We start from the raw sequence: 26,130 nt of genomic DNA, 5'->3' as shown, positions 1-26,130 counted from the left end.
CCCGGCGGCCCGCAGTGCGCATGCCCGGGCGGGTCGGTGCGGGAGCAGCAGCCGGGCGACATGGTGCTGGACCTCGACCTGTTCCGTGTGGACAAGGGCGGCGACCCCGACAGCGTCCGCCGCAACCAGACCCAGCGCTTCAAGGACGCGTCGCTGGTCGACCGGCTGGTGGAGGTGGACACGGAGTGGAGGAAATGTGGGTGCGGAGCAGGGAGGGGCGGAAGGGAAGGGAAGGGAAGGGAAGGGTGACAGGAGGAATGGTGGTGAGGTGACGCGATGGAGGGGACGTGGGACAGGTGAGGGCAATGGGGGAGGGGAGGGGAGGGGAGGGGAGGGGAAGTGACAGCAGGGAGAGTGATGGGTGGGAGAACAGGGGAGGGGTGATGATGAGTGGGGAGTAGAGGGTGGGGAGCAGGGTGAAGGGGTGATGGATGGGGTACAAAGGTTGGAGGAGATCGGAGGTGGGGGAGTGGTGAATAGTGTGGTGGGGGTGAGGAGCAGGGTACAGGATGATGGGGAGGGGTTGGGTGGCAGCAGGGGGAAGGGGTGATGTGGTGGGGTGGCAGCAGGGCTGGGGTAATGGGGTGGAGAGTAGAAGGTTAGATGGGATGGGTAGTGGGTGGGGGGGGTGGGGGGAAGGAAGTTAATACTACTCCAGTGGTCATGAAACAAGGAGGGAGGGGGGGCTGCTGTGCATACCTCTGCTCTGGCTCACCCTCTGTCACAGCGATCTGTCAGATTCTGGACACGGACGGGTGTTAATGGTTAATTGTGTTGTTTGTTGGCAGGGCTGTAACACTGACAGTGTGGTAAGTTGACTGTAACCTGGTGGGGAGGGTGTCCCATTCCCCACAGGCCAAATATCAGTGATTTTGCAAATCAGAACCACCAGCAGAGAGATAAAAATGTTCAGCAGGACAGGCACCAGCTGTAGAGGTGAAAACATTTAACATTTCATGTCAGAGGTTTACCATTAAGAGTCCCAACATGCAGTGCCAACCTTCATTCTCTCTCCACTGTATTGCTTTTAATGTAAGGCTCCTGTTCTGATGAAAGGTCATTTGACCTGAGATGTTAAATAAAAATAGAAAATGTTGGAAATATTCAGTAGTTCAGGTAGCAACTACGGAGAGAGAGAAAAAGTGTTAACAGTGTTCAGGTCAGTGAGGCTTTGACAGACCTTAAATATTTGCTTGCATTATCTCTGCAGTTTTTTGTGTGATCTTCAAATTGCTAGACCCTACAGTCCTGTTTTAGAGGCATTCATGGTCGCCAGTGGTGTAAGGTTCCCTTCAGATGTAATACTAAATGATGCAGGATCGTTCAAAACTAAACCGAGATTGCTGTTTCGGTAATGTGATAATTGGCATTGAGTAAGGAGATGAAAATGCTCTGAGGGTCTTTGCGTCTTTGGGCTGTCTCCAAGGTTTACGTTCATGCTGCTGTGCAGTTCCACACTACAATCTGTGAATATTTACATTTTAAATTATTGCGACTGCATTCTCCATGCAGTGTTTCCATCCACCACTATAATCCATAAAGAATAATTGGAATTCGAGTCAAGAGTGTTTTATAAATCCCGAAATGGAACAATGAAGTTCTTACTTGCAGCAGCACAACAGATATGTAAACACAGTACTTTGTAAATGCTGTAATAAACAACAACAAAATTTCAGTATATGAACATACAATAATAGTGCAAAGACCCAAACAATGCCCTCCAAGGTCTATGTAGTTTTGAGCTTCTTTGGAGTTATAGTGATTAATAGCCTGGTGGTTGTTGGGAAGAAGCTGCTCCTTAACCTGAACGTTTCAGTATTCAGGCTCCTACCCCTGCCCAATGGCAGGAGTGAAATGAGAGTGTGGCCAGGGCGGTGTGGGTCTCTGATGATGCTGGCTGCCCCATTTAGGCAGCAACTCCTGTAAATCCCTTTGATGGTGGAGAGGTCAGTACCTTGAAATCCAATTGGCAAAGCCAAGCAATATTCCTTGCTGAATCCTGAGCTGCAACCAATGTTCAATCAGTGTCATATGATTTAGTATTTGGTAACAATCCCATGGCCTCCTTTATATTTGAAGTTAGTACCGTGCAGTATTTAAAAGTCTAGTACTGCCTGTAAAAAGTAATGTTATCTGGCTTTTACTAAAACAACCCAGAGATGCTACAGTTGTTCTGTGTACTGAAGGGAGTGGATTATTTTATGTGCAATTGGCCTGTTACAGCCAATTTCATAAAGTGCTGGATGATCTTGATGCAGTAAGCATGCAGTTCCACGCAGTTCCACAGGGTGTCTGTGGTTAGCTTGCAGAATCTGATGCAATCTCACGCAAGCCATTGTTTCATTTTCGTTTTTCTGTTTAAATTTTTTTTTTAAATCTGTGTTTTCTTGAATCACATATTTTTGAAGTACTTTCTTTAAATTGCAGTGGGGCCTTTATCCTAGGAGCAATTGATGTACTTCATTTTTTACACCTTTTGAAATTGAAATTTGGTTATGTCAATATCTTTAAGTCAAGTCAAGTCAAGTCAATTTTATTTGTATAGCACATTTAAAAACAACCCACGTTGACCAAAGTGCTGTACATCTGATTAGGTACTAAGGAAAAAAAATGAAACATACAGTAGCACGCAAACAGTTCACAGCGCCTCCTCAATGAGCCTCAAACGCTAGGGAGTAGAAATAGGTTTTGAGCCTGGACTTAAAGGAGTTGATGGAGGGGGCAGTTCTGATGGGGAGAGGGATGCTGTTCCACAGTCTAGGAGCTGCAACCGCAAAAGCGCGGTCACCCCTGAGCTTAAGCCTAGACCGCGGGATAGTGAGTAGCCCCAAGTCGGCCGACCTGAGGGACCTGGAGTTAGAGGGGGGTTAGAAGATTTTTGATGTAGGGGGAGGGGGGGGGGGATGTCCATTTAGGGCTTTATACGTGAATAGGAGGAGCTTGAAGTTGATTCTGTACCGTACAGGGAGCCAGTGGAGAGAGGCCAGAATCGGGGCGATGTGGTCCCTTTTACGGGTACCCGTCAGGAGTCTCGCTCCGGCGTTTTGGACCAGTTGCAGGCGGGGCAGGGAAGATTGGCTGATCCCAGTGTATAGGGAGTTGCAGTAGTCTAGGCGGGAGGAAATGAAAAGGTGAATGATTTTTTCTGTGTCGTCGAATTGGAGGAAAGGTTTGATTTTAGCTATGGTTCGATGTTGGAAGAAGCTGGCTTTTACCACAGCGTTGACTTGCTTATCAAATTTTAATGCAGAGTCAAATATCATGTCGGTGTTTTTGACATGCGGTTTGACTAGGCAGGATAGACTTCCAAGACTGCCTGTTATCGATTTGATGGAGTCGGGGGGGCCGAATAGGATGACCTCAGACTTGCTCTCATTTAATTGGAGGAAGTTCTGTGCCATCCAACATTTTATGTCCTCAAGGCAGTGTAAGAGGCTGTTTAAATTTGACTGGTTGTTGGGTTTCAGGGGGAGGTAAAGCTGAGTGTCATCGGCATAGCAGTGGAAAGAAATGCCGTGCCTTTGAATGATTTGGCCAAGGGTGAGCATGTATAGAGAGAAGAGAATGGGGCCTAGGATGGAGCCTTGTGGAACTCCGCAGGAGAGGCTAGCTGGAGCAGAGGAATAACTGCCTATGTTAATGGAGAAACTCCTATCTTTGATCCTATCTAAGTTGTTCTAAATTTAATAAAAGGAAAAAAATCAAACTCCACGGCTGCAAATTAGATATGAGGAAGGCAGTGTTTTTCTGTGAAATCACCACTTGCCGCACTAAGTTGTGCAGACTTTTTGGAACTATTTTCAGTGCAGGGTTGTGTAACGGATGATGCAACTTGGTTTCGGACAGAACATCGTGCTGTAGTAAATAGAAAGACAATAAAAATATGATGTGCATTTATTTTAAATCTGGGGTTTGGTGCTGTGTCATTCTTGCTGAACGCCAGCATTATGTGTACTGCTGCGTATCTTTAAGATCAGGAAATTCATTGCATTAGTTGTGTTTTATTCTCATTTTTGTACCAACCAATGATTCATTAAAACACACTGGCGCATGTACGTTTCAATGTTTAGTAATTTGCAGTGGCTGAATGGGGGAAAAAACATTTCATTGCTGGGGTAAAAATGAATCGTACAGTGAGCAAGCGAACCCCTTAGCCTTGTGTAGGAAGGAACAGCAGATGCTGGTTTAAACAGAGGATTGACACAAAGTGCTGGAGTAACTCAGCGGGACAGGCAGCATCTCTGGTGAGAAGGAATGGGTGACGTTTTAGGTCGAGACCCTTCTTCAAACTGATGTCAGGGCGAGGGATATACATAGATAAAGAAGTGTAATGTATGAAAATAGGACAAAGGGAATGGAGATCAAGGAAAATGTAGAATAGATCATTGTTGGCTGGGAGACGGTAACCACAAAGCAAACAGATAAAATGTAGTTGGAGACGGTAAGACTGGTCGGAGAACTGGTGGTGGAGGCAGATATGACAGTGGCATTTAAGGGCTCTGATGGAAGTGCAAGGAATTGAGGGATATGGAACGTGTACAGGCAGATGAGATCACTTTAACTTAGCATCATGTTCGGCATAGCCATTGTGGGCCGAAGGGCCCATTCCTGTGCTGTCCTGTTCTATGCACTATGCCATTGCCTTCTTCACCACTTTTACTTGTGTCTCCACTTTCAGGGAACTATGAACGCGTATCCCAGCTTCTCTGTTGTGCAATTCTACTCAGAACCCTGTCATTCACTGTGCAGGCCCTGTGCAGGTCTAACGTCACAAGATGCATCACTTTGCCCTTGTTTGAGTTAAATTCCATCTGCTATTTCTTGGTTCACTTTCCCAGTTGATCTCGATCCCATTGTGGTCTCAGCCAACCTTCTTCGCTGATCTACCACACTTCCACATCTACCATTTTGGTGTCATCCACAAACTAATTAATCGTGGGATCTACAATTTCATCAAAATTGTTATGTATATATATGGCACACAACAATGAGCAGTGGCACAGCACTGATCAACTGCTGTGTAAACATCCCAGTTCAATAAAACTGCACTTCCTTCTACATTTTCTGTGTCTGATGGTCTATTGATTTGAGATGACAACGATGTACTGTCTCATTTAAACACAGGATTAATCAAATATAAATTTTCAAACATCACGCTTTTGGTCTTTAATTTCCACTTTCAAAAAATTCAGGCCTAAATCTCATTTTTTATTAAGCTACATTTTATTGTGTTTGGATGTTTCAATACATTTTATTCCACTGTCAAATTTTCTGTACGGTGTTCTTGTGTAGATACAACATGATATTTTTATAGTGCAAATAGCAAAAAATGGAGATGTCACGTAACATGCACAAAACAGATTGTTTTAAATGAGGTGTTTGCGAACTGATGTGGTAATGGAAGGCAGTTACAACATTTAATATCACTGTTCACAGCTTGTTCTTGATTCAGCTTAAATGTGCAGCAGTCATATTTTCTACTTCTATCCTTTTTTTAACCAGGTCGGTTCCGTGCAGACAACTTAAACAAATTGAAAAACCTTTGCAGCAAAACAATTGGTGAAAAAATGAAGGTAAATTAATCTTGTTGATAAAATATCAGAAATGGTTATACTTGGAACTTAAAGAAAGTTTCTATTGGGTAGCGTGAGGGTGTCATTACTAAACTGTATGACTGTCTCACTTGAAGAATGAATAAGTGCCTAGATCTTTTTTTAAAAAGGAAGATTCTTTCATGATGGCTGAAGTAGTTAAAAATGGCAGATGTCTTGGACAGAACAAAAGAAGACACAAAGTGCTGGAATAACTCGCCTGGTTAGGCAGCATCTCTGGAGAACATGGATAGGTGACGTCTTGGGTCGGGACCCTTTTCCAGACTGATTGTGGTGGGGGGGGGGGGGGAAGCTGGAAGAGATGGGTGGACAAAAGCTTGAGATAAAAAGGAGACAAAAGGGTATAAGTCAAAGAGACGTGAGGAGTGAACTCTTTTCCCTCCCCCTCCCAATCCCCCTCTACTACAATCGGTTTGAAGAAGAGTTGCCACTCAAAACGTCACCTAACCATGTCCTCCAGAGATGCTGCCTGACCCGCTGAGTTACTCCAGCACTTGTATATTTTTTGTAAACCGGCATCTAGTCAAGCCAGCATTTGACTAGTGTAAATGGGACATGTTGTTTGGTGTGGGCAAGTTGGACAGATGGGCATGTTTCCATGCTGTATGACTATGATCTGCAGTTCCTTGTGTCTACATTGTGCAGGATAAAGTCTCACAAACAACAATAATTAACTTCATCTTTTTTGATCGAGGAATTTATCATGCAGGGACTGAAGAATTATTTTTACGTACACCTTGGAAAAAGTGGCTTCAATTTAAGGGCAAATAGGGCTTCAATTTAATTTCTCAGCAAAAAAAACTGTACCTCCAACAATGTGGCTCTCCGTCTGTACTGCAATGAACGGTCAGTCTAAATTGTGTGCTACAATGTCTAGAATTGAGCTTCAACCCTCGACCACCTTACCCCGAGGCAAGAGTGCTACCACTGCCAGGGCCCAGACTCATCAAATCATTAATTTGACTTCACAGATATCGTGGATCTTGATTACCTAAAAAGCCCTTGGTAAATTATCGCATAAATGGCTATAAGGTCTGTGGGACTAGCGATCAAATGTTAAGGTAGATTCCAAATTGGTTGCTTTAATAGAGGCAAAGTGTGGTTATTAATGGTAGCAGTTATGTGTGGGATCAGTTTGTTTTGATATTTAGTAGCTTTGCATGCTCTTGCATTCAATGAATGATAGTTGTTGAAATTGTGTACTGACAAGTAAAACCTGGGGGTGAACTTGTGAATTATAATTTGAATAATTGAACAGAAACATGCTTGCACCTATCCCACCAGACAATGAATTGATATGAAAAATTCAAAAATCAAGTGTTCAGCAAATTTACGGTGAATTATTTAAACTTTAAAAAAATGGAATTAGTATTTTCAGATGTGTTTTTCCACAGAGGAAGGAACCTGTTGGTGAAAGTGATGTGCTTCCACAAAACACACAGAACCTGGATGATCTCAATGCTGACATTTTATGTGTAAGTTATACTCGGTCGATGGTTGTCTTTTGTTTCTACTATCGGGCGGCACAGTGACGCAGTGGTAGAGTTGCTGCCTTGCAGCGCCAGAGACCTGGGTTTGATCCAGACTACAGGTGCTGTCTGTATGGAGTTTGAACGTTCTCACTGTGATCGCGTGGGTTTTCTCCGGTTTCCTCCCACACTCCAAAGACACACAGGTTAATCGGTTTCGATGAAAAAGTTGTAAAAATTGTCCTTCGTGTGTAGGGTAGTGCTAGTGTACGGGGTGATCGATGGTCGGTGTGGACTGGTGGGTTGAACGGCCTGTCTCCACACTGTATCTCTAAAGTAATGATAAAGTCTCATATTGCAACCACTCTATGCTGGTGGTGAAGAGAATGATGCCGAGGGCAGTGGTTAGTATTACCCCCACAACGGTCTTTGCCCTGGCTGCTCCTGAACTGCTGTTTTTGGAACTGTACAGATGGAGAGAATTTTGTCCTCCTGATATGAGCACAGCCACTTTGCTGGTGGAAGGACTCTGGGGCTGTCAAAAGTTGAGTCATTTGCCACACGTTACCCAATCTTTTTCCAACTCTTTTGGCCTAGTACTTCCATGGTTTGTCCAGTGATGCTTTTGATCAAAAATATCCTGTACTATTTTAGGTACTCTTGCTGAATTTTAAAAAGTTAAACATGGAAAAAAACGTGCACTGAGTAATTTAATTTTAAAGCACTGGGGCAAACTCCACATGATCAGAATTTAACCCAGGTCCTATAGAAACGTGGACATAGAAACATAGAAAATAGGTGCAGGAGTATGCCATTCAGCCCTTTGAGCCAGCACCGCCATTCAATATGATCATGACTGATCATCCAGAATCAGTACCCTGTTCATGCTTTCTCCCCATGTCTCTGAGCTATGAGGCAGCCGCTCTAACTGCTATACCACCCAACATAATGGCAGCTTGCAATTACAGTGTGTTTTGCTAAAATAATTTAGGAGGCTCCAAATGAATTATATTAAGCAGGTTTTAGAGAAATTGTAGGATGGTGAGCGAAGGGAGATCAAGATCATCGGGATGGGCGTCTTGGTTGGCATGGACAAGTTGAGCTGAAGGGTCTGTTGCCATGCTATATGACTATATGACTATAGTGGTACACTTGTTTCATAGTTAATATCTGACAGACACCAGTTCATCTCCATTAACAACTGTAAATCCCCCACCGCTCCCCTCCCCCAAGGTGTCCCCCAAGGCTCAGTCCTTGGCCCCCTCCTCTTCATCCTCTACCTGTTCCCCCTTGGTCAATTAATCCGCCGTCATGGTCTCAACTTCCACTGCTTCGCCGATGATATCCAGCTCCTCATCTCCACCAAGTCAATCTCCCCCACCACACACTCTACACTGACAAACTGCATCACTGAAATAAAATCCAGTATCCACCTCACCTCACATCCGGAATCTTGGAATCATCCTTGATCAAACCCTCTCCTTCGACAAACACATCAAACACATCACAAAGACAGCCTTCTTCCACCTCAAAAACATTGCCCGTCTCCGTCCATCCCTCTCCTCCACAGCTGCAGAAACCCTCATCCACGCCTTCATCACCTCCCGTCTGGACGACTGCAACAGCCTCCTCTATGGCGCACCCTCAAAAATCATCAATAAACTTCAATACATTCAAAACTCCGCTGCCCGTCTACTCACACACACCTCGATCCGTGACCATATCACCCCCGTCCTTTATAAACTCCACTGGCTCCCCATCCCCCAGAGAATCCAGTACAAAATCCTCCTCATAACCTACAAAGCCCTCCATAACCTGGCCCCATCCCACCTGACCGACCTCCTCCACAGGCACACTCCCACCTGCACCCTCCGCTCTGCCGCTGCCAATCTCCTATCCCCCACATCCGGACCAAACTCAGATCCTGGGGGGACAGGGCTTTCTCCATCGCTGCTCCCACCCTATGGAACTCACTACCCCAAACCGTTAGAGACTCCTCCACACTCACCACATTCAAAACATCGCTGAAGTCTCACCTGTTCAGTACTGCCTTCAACCACTGAAAGTCACCTCACCTTCTGTCTCCTTTCTCTATTCATTTATTTATTTACTTATTTATCTATTTATTCATTTCCTATGTTCTCAAAATCTCTGTAAAGCGTCTTTGAGTATATGAAAAGCGCTATATAAATAAAATGTATTATTATTATTATTATTAATATACTAAAAAATTTAATATGAGAAAGTTCCAGTTGGGACACTTCGATATAGAGCGAGTAATAACTGGGAAAAGCACCATTCATATGATTACAACATTCACATGATCTGAGTGGACTCAGTAAGGAAGGTATTTGTCAATTGCTGTCTTGAATGGGAAGGGAAAAAAGTGGGGGCATCTATTCCATCTGATTCAGTTGTCTCAGAAAATGGCAGGTATAAATTAGCTATCGGAGCTATGATGCAGTTTTGTTTTTGCACGTTGTCATCTTTTTAAGTGAATAAAACAAACTGGTCAGATTGGCAGCGATAAAGCACCCATTGTGTTGAGAGGCCCACCCAAAACGTCACCCATCCTTGTTCTCCACAGACACTGCATGACCCACTGAGTTACCCCAGCACTTTGTGTCCATTTTTGTCACCCAGCATTTGCAGTTCCCTGTGTCTATACTGTTCATGATGGATAGAAACTATTAAACAGGTGTATAAGGTCAACATTAGTTTTCTGAAAAGTCGATAATCAATAAGTGAAAGTATTTTTTAAAGTTTTTTTTAATTTTGAAGGGTCCTTGGCCTGAATTATTAGTCCGTTTCCTTAGCCTACTAATACATCCTGACAGGTTGAATGTTCCCATCATTTCCTGTATTTCCTGTGTATCATTCAGAACCACTCCATTCACCACTATTTATTTAAAACTGGCTTCCTTGTAATTAATTCAGTTTAATAGTGTGTGGCAGATTGTAATCAGACCAAAATAAATAATTTCTATCTGCAATATAAGGGATCAAACAAACTGCATCGTTGCACCTGAGTTTTATTGCAATCCGGCCATTTTGGTGAGATGGTTAACGATCAATAATGGGAGGTTTTTATTAAATTGGAAACTATTTTCTCAGTTTTTTTTCCATCTCTCGCTTTTGGGCATTGGTGGTCTCACAAAAGCATTTTTGTGGCTGTTGGTTTAATTCCATACCTAGAGGTTGTAAGACAGTGACACATCACGCCTTCCCTTCTTCCATATCCTTAGAGAAAATAAAGCAGTATGTATGAATCAATACTTTCGTAAAATTTATTTTTTTATTATCCCTGTTCACCTCTAGGACTAGAGGTCATAGCCTCAGAATTGAAGGACGTTCTTTTAAGAAGGAGAAATTTCTTTAGTTATAGGGTGGGAATCTGTAAAATTCTTTGCCACAGAAGGCCGTAGAGGCCAAGTCTGTGGATATTTTTAAGGCAGAGATAGATAGATTTTTGATTAGTACAGGTGTCAGAGGTTATGGAGAGAAGGCAGGAGAATGGGGTTAGGAGGGAGAGATGGATTCGACATGATTGAATGGCGGAGTAGACTTGATGGGCTGAATGGCCTAATTCTACTTATGACTTGTATGGCAGCTTGGCCAAACAAGGGAGTTTCACAGAGTGGAAAGTAATTTTGTAATAGTGATTTTAATTAAAGCAATGATAGACTGCAGCTTATTTTGTAAAGCTTTATAAACATAGAACAATGAACGGTACAGTGCAGCAACAGGCACTTCGGCCCTTGGTGTCTGCTGCCCATGAGCTGAGTTACACTAACCTCATCGAACGACACATGATCCATATCCCTACTTTCCCTGTATCTTCATGTGTCCAACTGCCTCTTAAATGTCACTATAGTATCCGCCTCCACTATCTACCTCTGGCAGCCTGATCCAGGCACGTAAAAAACATCTATGCTGTGCCCGCATATCTACTTTAACTCTGCCCCTTTAACCTTAAGGTTATTCCCTCAAGATTCCAACATCGTGCTGCCTTCCTAGTGCCTGACATTTCTACCCTGGGATAAAAACTGTGACTATCTACTTTTTCTCTGCCTCATAATGTTATGTATCGCGCCATAATTTATCTTACGGTCAGAAAATTTTGATTTTCAGGGTTTAACTGTAACTCAGATCAAGAAAATACGGGTCCTCATTGATGAAGCCATTGGAAAATGTGACAACGAGCGTCTGAAACTGGAAGTCCAAAGATTGGACAGTCTGAGGGAGATTGGTAACATCCTGCATCCTTCTGTACCCATCAGCAATGATGAGGTAAGAACGTGGCTCGCGTTGCTTCATCATTTAATTTGTATTTATTTTACTTAAATGCCTCAGCATTAAACCCGAATGTATGGAAAATAAACAATATTCTTGAAATTGTATTTGACTCGGGTATTAATCATCTCTACAGAGTTTGGTGCAATTATCTTATAGAGTAGAACAAAATCGTGTCCAACTAATGCAAAAGCAGCTTGACAAAGAGTCCCAACCTGAAACGTCACCTATCCATGTCCTCTGGAGATGCTGCCTGGCTTGATGAAATACTCCAGCACCTTGTGGTCCATCTAAAACAAAAGGGTTTTGGATTCATGATGGTGCTGAAAGGAAACCTTATTTTCTCACTCCACGGGATAATATTAAGATATTTTGATTTGCAAAATCGAAGCTTCCCCATTTTTAAGGCTAAAACAAGGGGGCTATCAGCAATGGCGAACCCCTAGGAAGAGGTGAGGATTGAGTGAAAAGGAAAGTGAAGAACTAAGGAACTTGGTAGCTCTCAGATATTCCACAATGTTTGGTCACATCCCATCAACTGGAGAGTGGAGTTTGCCTGATTTCATAAGTTCTAGGAGCAGAATTAGGCCATACAGCCCATCACGTCTATTCCATCTTGGCCGATCTACACAGACCATTTTGGATACACCACAGACCAGTTTGCTGTCTGTACAGTTTTCACATGCTGGGTAATTTCCTTTCAAGCATTAAAGTTAACTAATTTTCACCTTTTGCGTCTGAGAAATTTGAGAGATTTCTGAATGACCCTGGATAACTTAAATTGTATTACAAAAATTGATGTATTTTCCAGATATTGCATCTCATTCTAATTCAATCGCTTTCTTCTAGAGCCTAAATGCAACAAGTGGCATTGTTGCCTAACTTTATTTGTATTGAGACTACCAGTTGTAATGTGAGTATTGCCAATCAGCAGGGAGAAAGATCAGTGCTTGATTTCACAGGTATCATATTTAAGATAGGAAATTTAAAAGCACTCTACCAGTGTTCTGTCTTTCCCCTTTGCAGGATGCAGATAATAAAGTGGAGCAAACATGGGGAGATTGTACATCCAGAAAGAAATATTCTCACGTTGACTTGGTGGTAATGGTCGATGGTTTTGAGGGAGAGAAAGCAGCTGTAGTGGCTGGGAGCCGAGGCTATTTCCTGAAGGTGAGTGTTCGTAAGAATTAACAACCGCTTTTCAACTCAGTTTTCTATAAATCTGTGCAGCCTGCCAGTTCACCTCTTGCCGAATGTCTTCCTGTTTGCCTCTCCTGCTGACATTTATTGTTAGTTGTTTGAATAATGTAAATTATAAAATGATTACTGCAACTTTTTGTATTTATGTCTTCTAAAAATGAGAGAAGGAAATAATTTGGTCTTCCGAGCTCCATTTTGTATTCTTTATTGCACTTTTGGGTTGTGGGTGCAGCTATTGAGGTCGGCATTTATTGGCCATCGCTGATGATCCCCCCCCGAGGAGAGGTTGGTGAGCCATCTTCAACTGCATGGCTTCCATGAAGTTAGTCCCACAGTGAGATTAGGTAGGAAATTCGTGGCTCTGAATACAAACTCAATGGGAAAAAATGTTGATATATTTCCAGATTAGGATTCTGTACAACTTTGGAGGCAAAACTACTACCCTTCTCGTTGGTGGTTAGTTTGCATTCGGGAGAGTAACTGCAACCAGCTGTGAATGGGGATGAGTGATGGTAAAGTGAACTGGTTTGTCCTGGATGTAACAATGCTTTAATAGTACTATTGGAGTGGCACTCCATCCAGGAGAGTGGAAAATAGTCTCTCATGCCCCTGTGCCCAGATCACGAGTTCCATACCTCCTCGATGATGAAGAACCAATGATATATTTGTAAGACGGGACAATATTTGACTTGGAGACATAAGGAATTGCAGCATCTGTGGAGAGAATGGACGGTCGACTTTTAGAGTGTGGGTCCTTTTTCACACTAATGGTGACGAAAGGTGGCGCATTGGCGTGGCTGGTAGAGTTGATGCCTTACAGTGTCAAACAACTGGGTTCGATCCTGACTGAGGGTGCTCTCTACAGAGTTTATACGTTCTCCCTATGACTACGAGGGTTTTCTCCGGGTGCACCGGTTTCCTCCCACATTCTAAGGATGTGCAGGTTTGTAGGTTAATTGGCTTCTATAACTTGCCTCTAGTGTGTGGGATGCAAAACTTGGACAACATAGAACTAATGTACAGGTCAACGCGGATTCGGTGGGGCTGTTTCCACGCTGTATCTCTAAACTAAACTAAAGATGCTGCCTCATCACTGAGTTCCTCCAGCACTTTATTTCTTGCACAGTATGCGGCTCGTTTGTGATGGTGTTCCTATGTTCCATCTTGTCATTCTGGCAATTAGATGTTCTGAAGATAGACACAAAATGCTGGAGTAACTCAGCAGGTTAGGCAGCATCTCTGGAGAAAAGGAAAAGGCGATGTTTTTGTTTGAGACACTTCAGACTGAAGAACGTCTCAACCTGAAACGTCACCCGATTCCTTTTCTCCAGAGATGCTGCCTGACTCGCTGAGTTACTCCAGCATTTTGTGTCAATGATGGAAACCAGCATCTGCAGTTCTTTCCTTGGCTGTTCTGTATTTGTGAGGTGTTGGTGAAGAAGCCTGATGAGTGACTGCAATGAATCTTATTCAAGGTCCACACTAGCGATGGTGCAATGGTAAAGGAAGTCAATGCTGAAGCTGGTGGATGGGGAGCCAATCATAATTGTGTGTCTGATCCTTGCCATCTATATATTAAAACTCTCGTTTGTTTGTTTGTTTGTTCCTGAACTACAGCCAAAACGGTACACTATAGCGCGACAATTTTAGGCCCACTTTACTCACCTTCGTCCCTTTGGTGCTAATGGAAGAAGTTTCATTGAAATCGGTGTTATTTTTTAAAGTTATTCACATTTTACAGTTTAAATCTATCTCATAGGGAGGGAGGGGGGAGGGAGGAAGGGAGGATAAGGGGGGTTGAGGGGGATGGAGGGGAGAGGAAGGGAGGGGGAGAGGGAGAGGGGAGGGGGAGGAGAGGGGGAAGGGGTGTAGAGGGGAGGGGGAGAGAGGGGAGGGGGCTGTGGGGGAGGAGAGGGTGCTGCACCAATGCTGGAGAGGTTTGGGCCCAACGGGTCCACTTGGTTTAGTGTAGTATAAGCTTTTCACTCTACCGTGGTACCTGTGACAATGACAATAAACTAAACTAAAATTACTTGGCTATCTTTGCAATGTTTATAGTGGTTGGCCATAAAGATGATAGGATCAGTCTGAAGAAGGGTCTCGACCCAAAACGTCACCCAATCCTGTCCAGTGATGCTGCCTGTCCCGCTGAGTTCCTCCAGCATTTTTGTGTCTACCTAAGATGATAGGAGAAACCCTTTTTTCATAAGACATAGGAGTGAAATTAGGCCATTCGGCCCATTGAATTTGCAGCGCCATTCAATCATGGCTGATCTATTTTTCCCCCTCGACCCCAATGGGTTTCATTGGCAATCCAATTGCGGACTTCCTTCCCAGAGTATCCAAAGGAAAATTTCATTCTGACACACAGTGCAGTTATGAGCTTAGATAATAAGAATGTAATTACGCATTAAACAAAAATAATAACAGGAGACTCAAAGGTGGACAAATAACAATATGCGTCGTGTGTTCATTGTTTTTTGCAGGGTCCTTTGGTGTTTCTTGAACAAGCTCTGATCCAGCATGCTCTGCGGAGCCTGAGTATCGAGGGGTACACTCCACTCTATACACCGTTCTTCATGAGAAAAGAGGTGATGCAAGAAGTTGCACAGCTCAGTCAGTTCGATGAAGAACTCTACAAGGTACCAAAGTACAGTGCTTTATCTGGTTACAAATAATAATTCCCACACTATTGTGCTCTGCGATCGTTCAAGTTGCAACTAACTGAATTGTCAGAAATATTCATCATCACTTCTGACACAACTGAACTCGCTTTGTTAAGCAGCATTGCTTCAAGTCAAATACAATCAACTTTAAGAAGAGAGATTTGGGTTTCTCAATAACTTTGGCATTACATGTGTCATCTAATATATTGAAACAAAAATGTTCCACTTTAACTCCCTGGTCCATGATGAATGATTTGACCTTACTGAGCCATCACTGGGTGCAGTGCAACTAGGGGTAATGAATTTATTTTCCCAACCCTCAGTTTCTATTGCACTTTGATATAGAATGTGTGCATACTGATATTGATAATTATATTAGGGGTTTTGACTAATAAGGATGAAGATGCTTTACATTGGCATGTGAAAAGTGGTCTACACTGCACATGTATACACTAAGTTGCTGATGTTGTTTGTAGTATGAGTTTTTAGTTTCGAGGCTGTCATCAGAATGGCAGAGTACTTCAGGAACTGTGGAATGAATGAAAGCTAGGGTCCCAATGGTTGTCTCTTGATTGCAAAAAGTAGTAAAAAACCCATTTATCCTTTTTCTTAAATGGCAGCGCTAAATGTCATGGAAATGTCAGACTAGAGGGCATAGCTTTAAGATGAGAAGGGGAAAGTTCAAAGGAGATATGATGGGCAGGTTTTTTTGCACAGAGGGTGGTGGGCGAGTGGAGTGTGTGGCCGGGGATGGTGGTGATATGATAGTGTCAGATATGACAACAATAAATCTGGTTTACAAACGACACAACCTGAACAGCTTTCCCCTTTTTTCTCTGTAGGTAATCGGAAAGGGCAGTGAGAAATCAGAAGACAGTTCAGTTGATGAGAAATACTTGATTGCTACTTCTGAGCAGCCCATTGCAGCTTTCCACAGGGATGAATGGTTGAAGCCCGAGGATCTTCCGATTAAGTACGCCGGGTTCTCCACATGCTTCCGCCAGGAGGTCGGCTCCCATGGCCGGGACACCAGGGGCATCTTCCGCGTTCACCAGTTTGAGAAGGTAAATCAAATACCAGGAAATGTAGTTCTAGCCGGCTAAAATAGCTCAGTATATTACGTGGCATGGTACGATACAGTGTCATGTCTCACAGGTAACCCAGATGTTATCGCCTGTGCCAGCACAGCTGTAGTCTTCAGAGTCCTGTTCTGGAAAAGAAGAAGGGAGGCACAGTGGCAAACCTGGTAGAGCTGCTGCCTCATAGCATCAGAGACCCGGGTTCATTCTTGACCTGTGAGTGGAGTTTGCACATTCTCTCTGTGACCCTGTGGGCTTCCTCCGGGTGCTCCTGTTTCCTTCCACGTCTCAAAGACATGCAGGTTTTTTAGGTTTATTGGCCACTGTAAATTGCCCCTAGTATGTTGGGAGTGGATGAGAAAGTGAAATAACATCGAACTGATGTGAACGGGTGATTGATGGTTGGCATGGACTCGGTGGGCCGAAGGACCTGTTTGCATATTATATCTTTCATTCAATCAGTGTCATCCATGGTTCCTCTTCCATAGTATTCTCCTCTGTTAGAGGGAAGTGGGTGACCAATTCAGGAGAGGGTGGATAGATACTTGGAACTGTCCTCATTAAGTCACGCTATGCCAGCCATGGGATATAGTTGCTTCCATATCAGCCCACCATTGTAGCACTTCAAGAATCCCCTAATGTTCCCCTAAAGTCAGGGGTGCAGGGCTTAATAGAGCAAAATAACATTTAGGTGATTGCAAACATACCTTTTTCATTAACAGATAAACAGCTCTTTCGACCCACGGCGTGCATGCCGAACAGCGATCCCTGTACACTAACACTATCCTACATGCTAGGGACAATTTTACGATTTTTACTGAAACCAATTCATCTACAAACTTGTACGTCTTTGCAATGTGGAGGAAACTAGAAAACCCACGCCGGTCACCGGGGTGAACGAACAAACTCCATACAGACAGCACCAGTAGTCAGGATGGAACACGGGTCTCTGGGGCTGTAAGGCAGCAACTACCACAGCACCACCACTATGTAGCATGAAAATGTCTCTACAGAACTTCTATACAGTTTCATCTGACAGTAATAGTTTGAATATTATTTCAGAACAGCAATTCATTTAATTCTTGGTAACTTAAGGCTGTTTTACATTATGTCTTTACAGATCGAACAATTTGTTTTTGCGTCCCCTCATGATAATAAGTCATGGGATGTGTTTGAGGAAATGATTAAAACTGCTGAAGATTTCTACCAGTCACTTGGCATTCCCTACCGCATTGTAAATATTGTCTCAGGTACCTGGTCAGTCACACTGTTTCTCCTGATCCTGGTTACTGATTGAACAGTTCAAAATGCAGTTTGTTATCTGTTCGATTTGGAGTATTCAACTCAAATGTGTTGTCAGTTATCACTTGCTAATTATGGTAAATTTAAGCTCAGAGTGAGCAGAACACAATGAATATTTGAAAATTATATTTCAATGAACCTTCTGTAAGACATTTTGTTGTTTTTATGAGGAATATAGTTTAGATTTTGGAAGCCACACATTCACCTGACAGGTGATTGGATTATTTGAAAGTTTATAGGTGAGCAACACAACAAATGGTTCCAAAACTTACAATAGCTTGATGTTTAATGAAATGTATTTGTAAGAGGTGCTCTATTAAGTTTTATATCGTAATGTCCACAACTCGGGTGATAGAGAACCATGTCATATTTTTGGGTGTTACCACTTGTCATGTCGTGCTCTGTCACTGGATGTGCAAGGTAAAGGAACATATGTTTTTGGAGGTGCAGGAAACTGCAGATGATGGAATCTTGAGCAAAAAACAGTCTGAAGGAACTCAGTGGGTCAGGCAGGGAATGGACAATGATTCTGTTCAGGGCCCTTCAGAGTGATGGAGCAGGGACAGAGCTGGGACAGAGAGGCAAGGGTGGGACAAAGCGTTAAGTGATACGTACATACAGGGAGCGAGGAATGGGGTGTGATTGGTAGATGGGTAGAAGTTTGCAGATGATGAAGATTAGAAATGGAGATATAAGGGTGTCAGGAAAAGAAAGAAGAAGAGCTGTGAAATGTAAAGCAGAAGAGAGGGATAAAAGGGAAATGTGGGACAAATGTGGAAAAAGGTATAGGAGGCAAGCATACAGAGAAGGGGAAAGCAGCAAGATGACTAGGGTGGGGGGAGAATTGCATGTGCACCAGAATTTGGAGCTGGGGAAAGAGAGGTGGTTGGGGAGGGGGTGTCATCTGAAATGTTCTTGCAATTTTGATTGCATCTTCTGTTGTCTGATTAAATGGTGATATTTGCTGTAAACAAGGAAGGGTTTGTAATGAATGTATGAAAGGGATTTCAAAATGCAAATGGCCAAGTGGCTTTGTGCCTCCTGGTCAGGTAGGTTTATGCGCTCAGTTTGGAGCCGCCCTCCTTTATTCCTCTTGAGTTGCTATTGCATAGGGAGACGATTGTGAAGTTAATTTTCCTTGCTCTGCTAGGTGCACTGAATCATGCTGCAAGTAAGAAGTTGGATTTGGAAGCCTGGTTCCCTGGATCTGCTGCCTACCGGGAATTGGTATCGTGCTCAAACTGTACAGATTACCAAGCACGGAGGCTACGGATCAGATATGGACAAACCAAAAAAATGATGGATAAAGTAAGTACTTGTTGGGGTCGAGGACTAGATGTGTGGTGAATTGCACAGCCTTCAGGGCCTAAATCCCTCTAAACCTATCTATGTACCTGCCTAAATGTTTCTTAAACATTATGATATTACCTGCCTTAACAACCTCCACCGGCAGCTCGTTCCATATACCTACCACTCTTCATGAAAAAAATAATGTTGCCCCTCGGGTTCCTATTGAATATTCCCCCCTCATCCACCTTAAACATATGTCCTCTGGTTCTCAATTCCCCTACTCCAGGTAAAACACTCTGCATTCACGCTATTGCCTTCATGATTTTATACACCTCTATAAGATCATCCCTCTTCCTCCTATGCTCCAACGAATAAAGTCCTATCCTGCTTAACCTCTCCCTATCAACATCAGGTCCTTGAGTGCTGGCAACGTCTTTGTAAATCTTTCTGCACCCTTTCCAGGTTAACATCGAGCTTTACCAGAATGCTGGTTGAATTAGAGGGTATTTGTTATAAGGAAAGATTGGACAAACTTGCATTCTTTTCTCTGGAGCACCGGAAGCTGAGGGGAAACCCATGTTTATAAAATTGTGAGAGGACTAGATAGGCTAGACAGGACCTTTATCCCAGGGTGGAAATGATCTATGTTATTCCTTTAACCACGTTGGTCAGTAACATAAAACTGCATACATTTTCACGTATTGGCACATGTTAAATTTGCATCAGTTGGAGATCGTGCATCGTTCCCAAGCCATGGTTTTGGCTGCTTTTTATGGAGTTTCTCAGGAATTGTTTTTGGATATCGGGTGGCTGGAATGGTCATCATCATCTTGAGGAACATAAGAAAGGAGATCTTCCGCAGATGTTCTGTCTACTCGCATCTGTTGGAATATGCTAAAAATGCTAAAAGTCAATGGACACAGTTCTTGTATCGGCACACATGTCCATCAGCATAACAAGAAAAAGCTGATTGAAATCTTCAGAAAGTTTTGGCACCAGCCGCAGAAAACTGAAGCAGCCTCTTTGGTTTTCCAGCTGAATGTTGATTCCAAGCTGATATTGGACTGATCACTTTGGATTTTGAACTTTCCATTAATGCTTTTGTATCATGTTCCACAATATTTTTTACATTACCATGAAAAGTGAATTACTTCTATTCACACTTCTATTTGAGGCTTTCAGGGTCATTTAGACCTTGATGCTTTCAAGTGAGTAAATATAAATGCTTTATGTGGTAGTATACAATTGTATTAAATAAGGCATGAGCTTATCGTGACTCAAGCTGTAGTCAATATTAATGTGCCCGTAAAGTCAACAAAGTGAACATTGTCAGTTCTCAGCCTTGCTTTTTTTTTCTTTGATAACATTCAAGGTTTTTACCAATAAGGGTTTATGTAAGTGTTTACCTGAGCAATTATTTACCAGCATCCATCTGATCCAAAAGAATCCTTAAACAGTGAAAGCCATGAAATGGTGGAGTAACTCAGTGGGACATGCAGCATCTCTGGAGAAGGTGGATTGATGACATTTGAGGTTGGGAACCTTCTTCAGACACTGACTTGAAATGCCATATATCTAATGTTCACCAGAGATGTTGCCTGGCCCGCTGAGTTACTTCAGCCCATTGTGTCTTTTTTTGTATAAACCAGCATCTGTAGTTCCTTGTGTCTCCTTGAATATCAGGGTTTTATGGCTTCCTGCAGAGGGAACTAGTGAGCTGTGGTGCTGCTTCATGCAGAACCACACCTTGTGAACACACCGCCCCGGTGCCCTAACTCTGCTCAGATACTGACTCCCCCATTAGTTTGGTAATGGCCGACACTGTGCATCGTTACTTATATTTACTCATTCAGCTATTGGAATGCAGTGTTTTTGAAAGCATCAGAAATTACCCAGGAAGCTCCATATGGAAGTGTGAATCTCTCTAAAGTAGGGCACGAGTGAATATTGCTGGAAAGTTTCAGCATTGAACATAGGATAGATTGACTTTTGATAAATGGTGTGCTTGACGTAACCAGTTAAGGGCGGCACAGTGGCGCAGCAGTAGAGTTGCTGCCTCGTAGTGCCAGAGGCCCGAGTTCGATCCTGACTACAGGTGTTGTCAGTATGGAGTTTGTGTTCTGCCTGTGACTGCTTAGGTTTTCTCCGGATGCTCTGGTTTCCACCCACATTTCATAGATGTGCAGGTTTGTAGGTTAATTGGCCTCTGTAAATTGTTCCTAGTCAATAAATAACAAATGCTAATGCAAAAAAAACTGAAGTCCGTAATGCAACGACTTAGTTGCTGAGGTTCGTGTTGTGCAGTGTTCAAGAGCCTGATGGTTGCTGGGAAGCAGCTGTTCTTGAACCTGGAAGTCACAGTTTTCAGGCTTCTCTCCCTTCTTCCTGATGGTGGGAGCGAGATGGGAATGTAGCCAGGGTGGTGTGGGTCTTTGGTGATATTGATTATTGAGGCAGCACCTCATGTGGGTCCCTTCAATGGTGGGGAGCTCAGTACCTGTGTTGGACTCGGCAGTGTCCACAACTCTCTGTAGCCTCATTTGATCACTTTCTAGTGGTTCCTCAGTGATAGGAATAAAAGTAAGTAATCACAGGATGAAGGAAGGAAACCATCACTTGAAGGAGCTTTTTTCACTGTGAGAATGTAAATGTAAGTGCTCAGGATGTGGAATAAAGGTAATTCTTGTTTGCAGGCTGAATTTGTGCACATGTTAAACGCCACAATGTGTGCCACGACCCGTGTCATCTGTGCCATCCTCGAGAACTATCAGACTGAAGATGGGGTGGTGATACCGGAAAGTCTAAGACCCTACATGCCACCAGGTACGTGTCAGAAGTGTAAACAAGTGCATGGGGCTGTTGTTTTATTCACCTGGGGCCAAGATAGAAGGACGAACCTTTAGAAAAGAGATAAAGAACATTTTATTTAGTCAGAAGGTGGTGAATCTGTGGGATTCATTGCCACAGACGGAGATAGAGGCCAAGTCATTCGGTATTTTTTAAAGCGGGGATTGACAGGTTCTTCATTAATAAGGGTGTCAAAGGATATAGGAAGAAGGCAGGAGAATGGTGTTGAGGGAAAGATATTCAGCCGTAAATGAATGGTGGAGTAGACTCGATGGGCCGAATAGCCTAATTCTGCTCCGATGACTTATGAACATAAGATTAGGCAAACTATAACGTTATGTTATAGACTCAGGAACTTTAACACTTGAGACTTTTTGTTTCATCAGTTTCACAGACTGAAAGGTGAAGGATATTGTGGAGAATGGAAGTCAAATGATTAAAAGCATTGTAAGGGCAGTATCAGGTGATCTTTCTGATCCACAATCTAACCTTGAAGAATTGTGGGTAGAAAATTGAACTTGGGTAGAAAATTTCACAATTTTGACATTGCTCTCAAGAAAATAAGCATATTCTGTCCTCTGAATTATACTAGTGGATTAATCATATACATGTTTACTATTTAAAAGATGATTTAAAAGTTGCATCAGTGCCAGAGACCCGGGTTCAATCCTTGCCTCGGGTGCTGTCTGTATGGAGTTTTCAGCGTAGAACTAGTGCGAATGGGTTATCGATGGTCAGCATGGACTCGGTGGGCCAAAGGGCCTGTTTCATGCTGTATTGTTAAATTAAATTTAAAACTAAGGTCAGGCTCTGACCCGAAATGTCACTATCCATATTCTCCAGAGATGCTGACTGACCTGCTGAGTTACTCCAGCACTTTGTGTTCTTTTTTAAAAACTAAACTACGATTTAGTTCTTGATTTTGATATGCTCCCTCTTGTGTGTATACAGCTCCAATTACATAGAGTCATAGAGTGATACAGTGTGGAAACAGGCCCCTCAGCCCAACTCGCCCACACCGGCCAACAATGTCCCAGCTACACTAGTCCCACTTACCTGCGCTTGGTCCATATCCCTCCAAACCTGTCCTATCCATGTACCTGTCTAACTGTTTCTTAAACAATGGGATAGTCCCAGCCTCAACTACCTCTTCTGGCAGCTTGTTCCAGACACCCACCACCCTTTGTTTGAAAAAGTTACCCCTTGGATTCCTATTAATTCTTTTCCCCTTCACCTTGAGCCTATGGTTACCAGGGACATTGACATGGGCAAGGCTGTGGATGTTGTCTATATGGACTTCAGTAAGGCATTTGACAAGGTTCCACATGGAAGGTTGATTAAGAAGGTTAAACCGTTGGGTATTAATAGTGAGGTTGCAAGATGGATTCAACAATGGCTGAATGGGAGATACCAGAGGGTAATGGTTGACAACTGTATGTCAGGTTGGAGGCCAGTGTCTAGTGGAGTACCCCAAGGATCTGTGTTGGTTCCACTGTTGTTTGTCATTTACATTAATGATCTGGATGATGGTGTGGCAAATTGGATTAGTAAGTATGCAGATGATACTAAGATAGGTGGTGTAGTTAATAATGAAGTAGATTTTCAAAGTCTAAAGAGAGACTTGGGCCTTTTGGAAGGGTGGGCTGAAAGATGGCAGATGGAGTTTAATGCTGATAAGTGTGAGGTGCTGCATTTTGCAAATCAAAATAGGACGTACAGGGTAAATGGTAGGGAATTGAGGAATGCAATGGAACAGAGGGATCTGGGAATAACTGTGCATTGTTCCCTGAAGATGGAATCTCATGTGGATAGGGTGGTGAAGAAGGCGTTTGGTATGCTTGCCTTTATAAATCAGAGCATCGAATATAGAAGTTGGGATGTAATGTTGAAATTGTACAGGGCATTGGTGAGGCCGAATCTGGAGTATGGTGTGCAGTTCTGGTCGCCAAATTATAGGAAGGATGTCGACAAAATGGAGAGGGTACAGAGGAGATTTACTAGAATGTTGCCTGGGTTTCAGCACTTAAGCTACAGAGAGAGGTTGAACAGGTTGGGTCTTTATTCTTTGGAGCGTAGAAGGTTGAGGGGGGACTTGATAGAGGTTTTAAAAATTTTAAGAGGGACGGACAGAGTTGACATGGGTAGGCTTTTCCCTTTGAGAGTGGGGAAGATTCCAACAAGGGGACATAACTTCAGAATTAAGGGACAAAAGTTTAGGGGTAACATGAGGGGTAACTTCTTTACTCAGAGGGTGGTGGCTGTGTGGAATGAGCTTCCGGTGGAAGTGGTGGAGGCAGGCTCGATTTTATTATTTAAGAGTAAATTGGATAGGTATATGGATGGGAGGGGATTGGAGGGTTATGGTCTGAGAGCAGGTAGATGAGACTAGGTCAGAGAAAGTGGTCGGCGTGGACTGGTAGGATCGAACGGGCCTGTTTCTGTACTGTAATTGTTATATGGTGATATGTCCTCTGGTCCTCGATTCCCCAACTCTGGCCAAAAGACTGTGCATCTACCCGATCTATTCCTCTCATGATTTTGTCTACCTCGAAAAGATCTTCCCTCCTGTGCTCCATGGAATACAGACCCAGCCTGCTCAACCTCTTCCAATAGCTTACACCCCCTAGTCCTGGCAACATCCTCGAAAATCTTCTCTGAACCCTTTCCAGCTTGACAATATCTTTCCTAGTACATGGTGCCCAGAACTGAAAACAATATTCTAAATGCGGTCTCACCAATATCTTATACAACTGCAACATGATCTCCCAACTTCTTTACTCTATGTGTAAGAAGAAACTGCAGATCTGGTTTAAACTGAAGATTGACACAAAATGCTGGTGTAACTGCAATGAACTAACAGCTAATTCAGACTGAAGTCTGAAGAAGAGTCTGGGCCGAAACATCACCCATTCCTTCTCTCCAGACATGCTGCCTGTCCTGTTGAGTTACTTCAGCATTTTGTGTCTATCTTCAGCTCCAATTGCAAGCAACTAAAGCTATAATTGTTGCTGTGAGGTATTCTGAATATTAAGCCAGCAAATGACGTTTCATTATTGTTCCATCCACCACAATACATATCCTTTTTCTTTAAACAGGTTTGACTGAAATGATTAAGTTTGTTAAACCAGCACCTATCGACCAGGAACAATCTAAAAAACAGAAAAGGCAGCAGGAAGGAAACAAGAAGAAACCCGCGTTCTCTGACACCAGTTTGGAAAATAAAGTACAGAACATGTCTGTCAACAAGTAATGAACGCTTTCAATTAAATGGTTAACTTATAATCAGTGTCGGTATTGTCCAGATTAACCACATGTGGAAGGCTTGTTTGCAAATGGCGTCCATATTACATAAAACGGGAAGTGCATCATGTTTGTGGTGATCATGTTCACTCATCGACAGGTCATTTAGTGGAACAGGTTTTATGGGAGTAGATATGCTCGGAATTTAGAATGTTATCTCTTGAATGATTTGCAATAATAAACAGCTTAAATAAGCACGTTTCTCGTGCAAGTCTATTTCTTTCAATCATTGTGGTCCATTATTCAATTGCATCACAACTTGTCCTGCGTGTCCCTCCTTTCTAAAGCCAAAAGTTTCATTGCAAAGTGCTGAGTTGCTCCAGCACTTTGTGTGGGTCTGAAGAAGAATCCTGGCCTGAAACGTCACCAGAGAAATTGCCTGACTTGCTGAGTTACTCCAGCAATTTTGTGCCCTTTTTAGTTTAAATTCAGTAAAGCTTGAGTTATGGAAACAAGAAAATGCAAATGCTGGAATGAGTATATCACAAAGTGCTGGTGTAAATCAGGTCAAGCGGCATCTCTGATGGACATGGATAGGTGACTTATTGGCTCAGGACCCTTCTCCAGTCTGAAGAAGGGTACCGCATGGAAAAGTTGCCTATCCATGTCCTCCATAGATGTTCTGGAGGGATTCTGTGGGTCAAACAGCATCTGTGAAGAGAATGGACAGGAGACCATTCTTCAGATTTGATCCCTCATTGTTACAATGAGCTGCCTTGGGGCATTGAGGGGGGGTATTTACTCCAGATTAAGGGACGTGTTCTCGTCACAAGTATATGTTTGCTGTGCTTCAAATAAAAGGAAAATCAGATTTGTTATTACCAAATAACCTGCTCTTTCTTCAGTTCTGTAGGTGCTGATCAAGAATAGCAATTTAGGAAAGACTTAAGTGATGTAAACTATGGAGTCATTGGCTACAATGGAGATGACACGGTTTATTGTATGACTATGGCTCTTAAAATGATTTCCTTCCATAGTCATACAGCACACAAACCATTCGGGTTTCCATTAAATCTTTCCCTCTCACCTTCAACTTTTGGCCACACTCATCCATACCAACCAGGATGCCCCA

General features: G+C 43.0%; 1 protein-coding gene across 2 annotated transcripts; it reads left to right on the top strand.

Annotated features, from left to right (window-relative positions):
- Positions 1–25,753, top strand: sars1 (seryl-tRNA synthetase 1). 2 transcript variants are annotated; one of them, XM_078420739.1, is made up of 11 exons: positions 1–196; positions 5,503–5,573; positions 7,010–7,087; positions 11,213–11,371; positions 12,401–12,544; positions 15,061–15,216; positions 16,083–16,304; positions 17,440–17,569; positions 18,772–18,929; positions 21,605–21,734; positions 24,854–25,753. In XM_078420739.1, exons 1-11 carry the CDS (start codon positions 61–63, stop codon positions 25,006–25,008), a joined length of 1,539 nt encoding a protein of 512 aa, XP_078276865.1. In that variant the 5' UTR covers positions 1–60; the 3' UTR covers positions 25,009–25,753. The 2 variants fall into 2 exon arrangements, with proteins under 2 accessions (XP_078276865.1, XP_078276864.1); XM_078420738.1 differs by having other exon boundaries at positions 7,007–7,087; positions 24,854–25,744.
- The last annotated feature ends 377 nt before the right edge of the window (positions 25,754–26,130 follow it).

This window comes from Rhinoraja longicauda, chromosome 24 (assembly GCF_053455715.1).
Source record: "Rhinoraja longicauda isolate Sanriku21f chromosome 24, sRhiLon1.1, whole genome shotgun sequence".
NCBI lineage: Eukaryota > Metazoa > Chordata > Chondrichthyes > Rajiformes > Arhynchobatidae > Rhinoraja > Rhinoraja longicauda.
Note: the sequence above shows the minus strand (reverse complement) of the source record. Positions and strands in the feature narration are given on the sequence as shown.

Bases quoted from the DNA above. Each gene is read 5' to 3' on its own strand.
- sars1 (XM_078420738.1), top strand. From the start codon at position 61: ATGGTGCTGGACCTCGACCTGTTCCGTGTGGACAAGGGCGGCGACCCC. The intron at 12,545-15,060 runs GTGAGTGTTCGT...TGTTTTTTGCAG, and splicing joins GCCGAGGCTATTTCCTGAAG to GGTCCTTTGGTGTTTCTTGA. The intron at 17,570-18,771 runs GTACCTGGTCAG...TTGCTCTGCTAG, and splicing joins CATTGTAAATATTGTCTCAG to GTGCACTGAATCATGCTGCA.